The sequence below is a fragment of the Barbus barbus genome (genome assembly GCF_936440315.1).
Source record: "Barbus barbus genome assembly, chromosome: 12".
In the NCBI taxonomy this organism is placed as follows: Eukaryota; Metazoa; Chordata; class Actinopteri; order Cypriniformes; family Cyprinidae; genus Barbus; species Barbus barbus.
This window is the reverse complement of record NC_136740.1, coordinates 25,574,710-25,585,530: the sequence shown is the minus strand read 5'-3', so window position 1 is coordinate 25,585,530 and position 10,821 is coordinate 25,574,710. Positions and strand designations below refer to the sequence as shown.

The window sequence follows — 10,821 nt, the reverse complement described above, 5'->3', positions numbered from 1 at the left end:
TGTAAGCCAACGTGACCCCTCAACTTCAACCTCCAGAACAACGCTAAAACGCGTCAAACTACAACCTCTACTGGCCATAACAGGACATGTTCAAAAAACCGTCTACAACGGCGAACTCTACTGGTCACGATGACGAAGTAACGTTAGAGTGTGAAGACTATTTATTTTACCTAAATGGAATTATCTAACTTAGTAAAAGGATAGTGATTTGTTTGCATTATATGGAATATCTTATATTGTTATAATATAAGGATGTGCATTTCAACACAGTTGTCCCTTATAATCACTTTTAGTATAACAATAATAACAACTTCGATTCACGGTTAGGGAATGATTTTTTTTATGAAAGTTTGTTTAATACATTGTAAATCTGGTTTGAACTTTACATAATACCTATGGAAATCTGTTTGGAAAACGCATTTGTTTTAAAGCTAGGAGTCCTTGCAATGTTGCCCAACTACTACTTTTATAGACCACTAGGTGGCCTTAGCAAACATCTAATGGGGGATATGGTGACTTATTCAAATAAATGTGTTATTAATAAAATATTAAAAACTTCATTAATAATGTTTAAAACACAAACAATAGCACACCCCCCCACACACACACTATTTGTTCCCAGCTTGTTTTACAAAAGAAAAAAAGGCAACTTCGATGTAATTCTAGCCAAAATATTGGGAGGATATTTGGAAAATAGGCTGTGCATCTGTTTGACAAATTGCAGCCTTCTAGTCAAACCGTATTAGAACAACTGCCCCACAGATGAACATTGTTTTAACTGTTACAAAAACTTTGAAGCACTATTGAAGCTTAGTCTTAAAAAAAAAAAAGAAACAGCTTATCTTCTATGAAAAATCAATTTATTACAAAATAAACATCTTCGTTTTTGTTTTGTAGTTTTTGTGACATATTATAACTCAACAATATGACTGATGATAACTGGTTACTGAGGTCAGTGTATACAACAGATCAACCTTAACTCATGTCTTATCAGAGAACCTAATCTACAACACTAACCTGCAGGTATGAGTAACATCTCTGATTTAAGATATGTTTGTTCCTTGACTTGTATTAAAATATAAGGAAACAAATACACATGAAAATCATATTTACACAAATTCATATGGAAACGAGAGTAAAACAATAATAAAAAAAAATCAATGCTTTTTGCTCTTTACAAATTACTGCCAAATATTTTATAATGAAATACAAAACAGCCCAAAACGTTCATTTCTAAACGAGTTTCTTTTTTCCACTCAGCATTTAGGACCTTAGAAATAAAATTCAGCACTAATAACAGCTGAAACCAATCAAATCTTCCTAAATATTGCATACAATATCTTGGCAGCATCATGTCAACGGTAATGCAGCTGCAGGACATGGTAACCTGTGGGCTTACTGACACAGCCAAAACATTCAAATGTGACCGTCAAAATGCAATATTGTGACTATGTGCCATTAAAATAAGAGGGGAAAAGGGTCGCTTTAGAAATATGGCATATTTCAACAACTAAAACCATCCAGATCATTTACTGTCAAATGTGAAAATTTTAATTTTTAGAAAATACTTAAAATGCAAAAAACTGAATTTGCTGGAAAGTTGAGAACCTTATATAAAATAAAAACTACACAACAGTAAACAGTGCAATGAAAATCGAGTTTCCTACACGATCTTCACCCTCGCTGTCCTTTTAAATAAGGCATTTTTCTTCACTTCAGGATATCAGCTGAAAAACAAGACATTTTTGCATTATAAAAGTGACATCTGACAAATCGATTATAAAATATTGTTTTATTATAACGGAGGTACTTACACCTTTAACTGTATCCTTGATGAATTCCTTTCTGCTGGTCAGATCAAAGTCGGGATACTTGTCATAAACCTACAATAAAGAACAAGTTCATCAATAATAAGTACTTGGAAACTTTTCAGGATGTCAAACATTAGGGGAACACATCTATATCTAGGACACCTGCAGGAACTGACACTAGACTTCAGTTGGTTCAAATGGATAAGAAAAGTGAATATGAAAGTTAAACGTCTCATTTGTTTGAAGACACCTTTGGTTTGATATCTCGTTAATGCAATGACAATCAGACATTTACAGTGTTGAAAGAGCCACTGTAAGTCCTGATAAATGCTTTGATGTAACATACTTGTCGGGTAATCTGCTTCATTGTAACTTCCTCCAAGTTGGCATCTTTCAACAGATCCTTAATTGCCTCCTTCAACTGTTCTTCAGTTGGTGGTTTTTTAATCATCTTGATCAACGGCTGATCATCATCAGAGCTTTCACTTTCATCTGAAAGAAAAAATTACAGCATTTCAAACTTTCAAGTTTCAGTTTTGAGATGATGTCAAAAGATTTTGTCATGTTACTCCCAACAAAAAAGACAACTTTCAGATAAAAATTTTTGGTCTTGCATCTCGAAGCACTTGCTTCATTATTACCCTTGCTCTTGCTTGCTTTCTTTTTCCCTCGGTTGCTGCTGCTGTCAGCTTTCTTAGTTTTAGGGACAGGCTTTGCTGGAGCTTTCCTCTTTGCTGCAGGCTTTTTTGTCTAGAAAAGTTGTGAAATAAATGGTCAGTTTAAATGTAGTTTCATAGAAGTGCATGATCACAATGGCAGTAAAGAAAATCAGACATAACTAAACACATTTCTGGAGCATCTGCAGATCTGTCAATATAAAGTTGTGAAAAGTTCAATAATTGGGGTGATTTTAAATCAGCATTAGGGTTGGGCAATAATTCGATAACGATAATTATCGCAATATAATTTTCCTCGATATAATGATATGAAGAGTTTGATAAATGTTTTAGATAATGTTTATATGCCAAATACGGAACAAAACAGCGCAACTCATTTAAATCGAACCACACGAACCATTTATCTGCTTGGATCAAAGTTCAAACTGCCGCGCGACACGAGCTCGGCGCTCACTAGAGCAGATGCATTTACTCAGTCACGCAAGCACTAAACAGCGCTGTGAGATCCAGTGTGAAGCGCTTGAATTCAGCAAAGAACACAAACGACTCTGTGATAGTTTAAAGCCAAACAGGAGAAACACTGTGTGCAACGAGACAGTCAGAAGGCTTTTCGATCTACACATACATTATTTACCATGGATTTACTGTAGTAACACTCACTGCACCATGGTATTGTGGCAGAAATGTGGGATATTCACATTGAATTTTTATTACAGGCGTAATGGTATATAATTAGAGTATGTGTGGTTAAGCTATAGCATGTGTGCATTTATACTGAATGTTTTTAGACTACTGTTTTTCATACAAATAGGCTAACGCTACCTAAAAACCATATAGTTATATTTTTTTACCATGGTATTGAGGTGCTATATGTGTGGTTTCAACTAGGGGTGCACGATATTTATCGGACAGATAAATTATCGACAGTGTTGTGCAAGTTACTTCCAAACTGTAATACATTACAGATTACTTGTTATTTAAAAGTAATTCCTTACCTTACAATATTACTGTCTCAGAATTGTAATGCGTTACATGACTCCTGTATTACTTTTGAGTTACTTTCACCAAAATATCTACAGAAGTAGAACTTATCATTCTGAAATGACAAAATGTACTAGAGCCCTGCCCTAATGGCAAAGTGTTTATATTTCGTTCCGGCTTTTTATTAAGATCATTTAGAAAAAACGCTTGGAGCATTTTTTGTTCATTAAATAAGTTTTTTCTTTCTTAAAGTAACGACCAAGCGGCCAGCGGCAGACCGATCATAGCTTATGTTTGATCAATTTAGCCTTCTCAAATCATCATGACTTGCCTAAAATAAAATCTATAGATATACTAAAACAGTTCAAGCAGATAATGTTTAAGCGTTAAACCTAGATAAATGTGCGCTACATCCAATAGTTTGTGTGGAGAGTGGAAGCTAAAGTGCAGGACATGGAGGCACCAGCGCAATCAATTGCAATCGTTTTTCAATGGAAACAACTTACGCCATAATTTTTGCTCATAAAAGGTAAGAGTAATACATCATTCTGAACTGTAAAGGGTCTACTTTTATTTGTGTGCACTCACAATATCAACAAAACGGCCTTTTATCTTGAACAGGAGCGCTTCAGAAAAATGGACCGAAATACATGCCTCACAGACATGATAAATATACATAAAGAAAGCTTTAAATGGCTACTTAACTAAATAAATAAAAACTATGTAATACAATCGTTATCCGTGAAGATGCACTTCTCTCTAAAGGTGCGTCTAACGAGGAGATGGCGAACACTTACTATTTCCCCCGGACACATTCATGGTAATTACTTTTGCTGGAGCTGCAAGCTTTATTGCGTGTATTTGAAGCAGAACTCTTCAGCTGTGCTGACGGTTCGCTGCTGCTGCGGGACACACTCTTGACAGTCACGGCAGCACGGACTCTTGTTGTTTCCACAAGCGCAGCAATTGTTTTTCATCTCTAAAATATAAAGATAAGGAGAAGCCTAAAACAGGCCCGAGGACCGGCCCGCATCTGAACTATGACGTGAATATTGGCCCGAAGCCCGGCCCTAGGGACATAAAAAAGTAGGAGCCAGACTTTAAATTAAAAAAAAAAAAAATAATAATAATTGGGGGCTAAAAGTGTTGTAATGCAAGCGTTACTGAACATGCACCGAGTAAAATATTACTGAAAATTTATTAGTAATGCCTTACACTACTGCGTTACAGCAAAAAGTAATATGTTACTGTAATGCATTACTTTTGTAAGGCCTTACTCCCAACACTGCTTAAAGACTATATAACTTTCTCATCCTCGTGCACTAAAAACGTTGAATAGATGCATTTCTTTATGCATGAAATATTTGAATATAAATTTGTTGTTAATGAGTTGTTAATTGCAGATAAACCATAGTTCTGTCATAATTCTGTTAAACCATTTCTGTTACAAAGTATTGTGGTGCCTTACACAAAAAATAAAAAACATTTGAAGAGTCAGGACTGATGTTTGCTATAGTTAGGCCAGAGCTACTAAAATATCAGTTTAATCAGTGAATCTTAGATTTTGTATTCTCCTGGGTGCACAAACTGCAGATTATATGAAAATTATAATATAAAAATATGAATTAATCCATATCGGCCATGAGAAGGACTTAATTATCGGTCATCGGTTAAAATATTTAATATCGTGCATCCCTAAATATAAGTTTAAATATAATTTTGCGTGACCTTATAACCATACCAGGGATGCAAACGCATCATGGGTGAAAAAGGTGACAAAGACGTGCAACAATCATTTAATATGAATGTACATTTAATGATGTTAAAAAGGTTTAATATTTATGAATTAGATTATAAACGTATCCATTTCGTTGCGAGAGCAGAGGTCTTCCAGAGAGAGCCCGCCCACACATGCTTTTGATTGATTCTGTCGCGGCGTGTCTGGTGTGGACACCCAAATTGCTTGTCGCTGGAATCTTGTCGTTAGGACACGGTGTAAAAGTATTCAGGTACAGAAATTGAACAATCAAATGTAAAATAACACTGCATAGTCTTCACTGTATAAATGAAATTATTATAAATGTCTAAATGTGTTAAAGCCAAAGATTTTTCTCTGTTTTGTTGATTAACGTTACACAGAAAGCAACAGGGACATTAAATTGCTGTTATTATCCTCTTTCTTTCTCAATTGTTTACCTTCACCTAAGACATAAGCAACTGTTTTTTACAAGGATACTTGCAGAGACATGCATTTTGACAGTTTCACGCGTGTGTCATTTCAGGCACAAATAGTAGCGGAAGTGAATGGAATTCAGTGTTCACATGCATCTGTGTGGCTCTCACTGTGTCTACACTGGACGCGAGCGGCACAACGTGACAAAACACAATAGAACCCATTATAATCAGTGATGCTGTGTGACTGACTACACTGGATGCGGTGCAGCACGACAAATCCCCGCCAGTAAACTGATGCCTCGCTCTATTTATGATGTACGGACACAAAGTTCAAATGATCTGCAACAGTTGCTTCAGTGTAGACAGACTTTGGGGCCATTCACATGGTGCGCCAAAAAATGCATGGAAAATGCTTTCTCCTTCTCTTCCAAAGCACTCGGGAGCTTGCACTTTCGTGGCGTCTGCAATTGCTAAGCAACTGTGACCTGCACTCTCAACGACAACGCGGAAGATTCAACAAAGGATAAATGGATTTCCAGCACTAAAAATCGCTTGCAGTAGCTCTGCTACTAAATTTCTTTAAAAATTGATATCTCTGTACAGTTGTCGCGTCCGGTGTAGACGTGGTGTCTGTGCGTGAGCAAAGAAAACGATCAGTATAAATACAACGATCAGTATAGGCTGGCCTACTAAACATCGCACATCCTACAATGTGACTATCGCGGATGCACACATCGTGATATCGATGCTGAAACGATATATCGTGCAGCCCTACTAGTAAGTGTTTGTGTCTAACCTTTTTTGCAGTCTTGTCTTCATGAACGTCTTGGTCACTTTCATCTGATGCAGTCTGTTCTGACTTTTCAGGTTTCGTTGTGGACTTCGTGGTTGAAGATTTCTTCTGAGGAGGAGTTTTCTGTTGATTTGCAGACACAACACAAGCTATTTAAAAATAGTAAGATTGTCAATATACAGGTGCATCTAAAAAAATTTGAATATTGTGAAAAAATTTTTGGGTAATTTATTTCAAAAAGTGAAACTTTCATATTTTCTAGATTCATTACATGTAAAGTAAAACATTTAAAGAAATGTTTCTCAAGAGAAAGATGAGAAACAGTCGATCCAACAATACAGACGAGCTGAATTTTCAGGAGTGCCTCAGCAGAGCCACAGGCTGATCGCTTCCATGCCATTCCTCACTGATGCTGGAGTTTGTGCTAAAGGAGCCCTGACCAAGTATTGAGTGCAGAAATGAAAAAACTTTAAAGAACTTGAACTTTTCTGTTTTGCAAATCCTTTTTTTGATTGATCTTATGAAATATTCTAATATTTTGAGTTGCTGGATTTTTGACTTTCATGAGCTGTAAGCTCTAATCATCAAAATTAAAACAAAACTTTTGAAATGTTTTACTTTACATGTGATGAATCTAGAAAATATGAAAGTTTCACTTTTTGAAATAAGTTACCAAAATAAACTTTTTCACAATATTCTAATTTTTTGAGATGCATCTGTATTGCTTGAACTCTAAAACCATAAATATGAAGAATTAAAATCTGTCGCATTAAAAAAAATATATATTTTAACACACTTCTTCCTTGATGCTGTCCTCTTCAGGAGCATCATCATCATCCTCATCCTCTTCATCTTTATCAGATGATTTATCTCCACTGTCTTTATTTTTTTGACTTGCTGTCACAGACTTCTCAGTGTCCTTACTGTTCTCTTTACCCTCTTCGTCATCGTCGTCGTCATCATCATCATCATCACTACTGGAATCAGTGACAATAGGTTTGGACTTCCCACTTTCTACTTTTTTCTGGAGTTTTTTACTTTTGGATGAAGACTTTTCTCTTTTGGCATCTTTGGTCGTCTTCTTTTTCTTCTTTAGCAAAGGCTGCAGACGGTAAACACACAATAAGCCATTGGCAAACAGCAAAGTAATTTTGCCCATACTATCCAGTAGTACATTGGCTGTACAGTGACATATAGGTGCAGTTATTGTTCAGACAGGGATAAAAAAAACAACAAAAAAACCTCACCTTTCCTGAGTTGGTTGGATCTAAGAGAAATTTCATGATCCTCTCTGAAAGAACAATTTGTGTTCCAGACCTCTCCAGATCAAGAGTCTGACAAATGGTTTTGAGTTGTTCCTTGTGAAACCTGACAGGAAGAAAAACCTCACTATCATACCCACTATAAACCAAATATTTGACATGATAAATAATTATCCGGGGACAAGGAATAAACCACAGGACAAAAATTGGTCAGTCAATATCAATGACACCTATCAGAGCACACATAATCGTGTGTCTTTCCACTGATGCATAAAAATATCAAAGAAAAAGAAAAAACAAGTTAAATGTACTACCTTTTCAGCTTCTCCATTTTTTTGTTGTAAAGGTCACTTTCCTCCCCAAAAGAAAATCCATTAAACAGCCTAAGATTTTTCCGCAGTGTTGATGCCTGTAAGAACATAAAGCAGCATTATTCAGTTACAGATTGCAATCTAACAAATCTGTATGAACATATGCATTTGGCCATTTGTGTGTGTTAAATGAATTTTAAAACTAAACCTTACAGTTCCCGGGCGATCATAAACAATCTTATGCAGAGGTTTGAGCAGAGGTGCTTTAAGCTTTCCGATGGAGTGATTAATCCGTACAATGTCTCCCAGTTTGGCACCTGTTCCTGTGCTCTCAATCTTTGGCTTTTCCTTCGGTTTGCTCATCAAATCAAGTCTCTGGATGATTTTTTTCTCCCGTTTTCCTTCAAGAATTTCAGGTTCAACTGCAAAGACAATTAAAATAACATTACAAAAGGACAACAATTGTAACTTTTGACTGGGGAAACTAAGCAATATTTAATTCATGAGCTAAAAAAAATATATAAAAACTCTTTACAAAGAAACAATACTTTAAGTTTAATGATACTTCATAAACAATTTCTTGAAATAAAAGCTTTGGTATTTAATTCGCATCAACTACTACTTACACAATTTGGGTTTAGACCTGCTTTTAGGTTTAGGTTCTTCTGGTTCATCAGATGGACTCTTCCTCTTTTTCTTCTTGTCCTCCTCTCCTTTTTTTATTGAATTTTCATCCAAATTAAGATCCTCTGTCTTGACAGCTTCCATTTCTTCACTCATGATTGGAATTTCTCAGTTGCACCCTAAATTAAATTGATAACAAGACACGTCGCTGTACTATAATCGTCGAATTCAACAATACTATTAGTAGACGTGTATTACTTATATAATTTCCATACACATAAGTTCTATTCATCGCCTCTAATCACATTATCAATAGTGCGCTCTTGCTGCAGAACGAATTTGGCGCGTGTTTGTGTCTCAGTTGTATAAGCCCCAAACACAAACCTTCTGCATGCTAACAGGCGACGAAAGTAGGATAAAGGAGAAGTAAACTGTGAAAACGGTGGAAAACGCATAAGACATAATCAAACGTGAGAGAAATACAAACTTTTACTTAAACATAAGCTGGCGACTCATAGCTTTTATGCAGCGTGGGACTGATAGCAAAGCAGACTAGCATATTCGTCCCGCCTACTAACTTAGCTCACAAAAACAATTAAATGTCAAATCGTGGCAAGTCCTGCCTTCGTATACGTATACATACAATTGAGAGAAAAATCTTACAGATTGTAAAACCTCACGGGCTCATACTTTCATTGAAATACTCACTGTGCGTTAGTGTTGGTCGCGATGGAGGAGCGCAGTAAACATGGCGTTTGAAAAGAGAGGGCGGGCTATCACGTGACCACGCGGATACATAAATGTATTAAAAGGACAGCCCCCCAAATACAGTTTTCTTATTTACTCACCCCCGTGTTGTGTCGAATTAGTAAGACTGTATTTCTGCTGTGGCGATGTTAGGATTTCAGAATTACAGACTCACTTACTATTGTCAACATTCACTTTCGTTTTATGGAGAAAAGGTCTATCGTTCTTTTTTGTTTTTTTATACCCAGATTTTTCTTTTTTTAGTCAGAATTTTAATCCATGTCTACATGCCATTTGATATATATATATATATATATATATATATATATATATATATATATATATATATATATTTCTATTTGTCTATTCTAATGCAATGACAGTAATAGATGTGGCATTCAATTACTTAAATGACCAAATATTTTTGGGGCCACTTTATAATTAATATTTCATTTAGAACATCCAACAAGATTCATACTCAATGCCACGAAATTAAATATCATGAAATATATTTAATTTGTTTAATTTCGTTCTCTCATTGTAAACAATCTTCAAAAACAAATGTATTTTACATAATATTAGGCAGCTGATTATTCCCAGTTCTTCACTTGCTTGGTTGTAGCAATACTTTTACCAACAGCAGGGGGCAACATGCTACTTTACTAAAAACAGTGCAGTGATTCCCAAACCTGTCCTGGAGGACCCCCTGCTCTTCACATTTTGTATGTCTCCCTAATCAGACACACCCAATTTAGTTCTTGCAGTCTCTACTAACGAGCTGATGAGTGGAATCAGATATGTTAGATAAGGGTGATGCAGGGCAGGGGGTTCTCCAGGACAGGTTTGGGAACCACTGAAATAGTGAAATAGCATTCACTACATCTGGTACACGCATGCATCTTTTAATAATTATCTCACAATCACTCTACAAGTTGCATTCAGCAAGTGGTTAACATAAAAAAAGCAGTTATTAATCCAATTTTGTGCAGAAATGTTGTAACTAGTAAGTCAAACTAAATAATGAATCAAGAAAAACATGTCAAAGATCACCGCTAATGTGTATTTGTGTACAGGAAATGTGTGCACATTATATTTCAACAATGGTGATTGTATGATATGCTATTCTGACCACAGACCATTTGTGATCCACCTGCTGATTCAGTAATTACTCATTCATTCATTAACACATCAGCAGTTATACAATTATGTAGTTATACAAAATGCAGGCCTGCAGCAATTTTCTAATCAAAGTGAATAGTTTGTTCATTTAATTCCATGTTGCTGTTGTTATTCATATGTCCGGTATATCATGTACATTAAAAACCAGTAAAATAAACACCTGAAGTGTTTTGTCACGTGCTTCTACATTTCAGGTTTCCTAAAAAGCTGACTGCCAACCCTTTATAACCCACTTCTCTATATCACCTCACAGAGCCCTGT

The 10,821-nt window shown here is 35.7% G+C and overlaps 1 protein-coding gene across 2 annotated transcripts; it reads right to left on the bottom strand.

Annotated features, from left to right (window-relative positions):
- Positions 1 to 840: 840 nt before the first annotated feature.
- On the bottom strand, positions 841 to 9,441 carry LOC306878381 (protein DEK-like). 2 transcript variants are annotated; one of them, XM_079430705.1, is made up of 11 exons: positions 9,343 to 9,441; positions 8,637 to 8,813; positions 8,224 to 8,432; positions 8,014 to 8,108; positions 7,685 to 7,805; positions 7,234 to 7,539; positions 6,441 to 6,560; positions 2,453 to 2,561; positions 2,158 to 2,303; positions 1,815 to 1,883; positions 841 to 1,727 (listed from the first exon to the last, which is right to left on the bottom strand). In XM_079430705.1, exons 2-11 carry the CDS (start codon positions 8,788 to 8,790, stop codon positions 1,716 to 1,718), a joined length of 1,341 nt encoding a protein of 446 aa, XP_079286831.1. In that variant the 5' UTR covers positions 8,791 to 8,813; positions 9,343 to 9,441; the 3' UTR covers positions 841 to 1,715. The 2 variants fall into 2 exon arrangements, with proteins under 2 accessions (XP_079286831.1, XP_079286832.1); XM_079430706.1 differs by having other exon boundaries at positions 842 to 1,727; positions 9,298 to 9,350.
- Between the last annotated feature and the right edge of the window lie 1,380 nt (positions 9,442 to 10,821).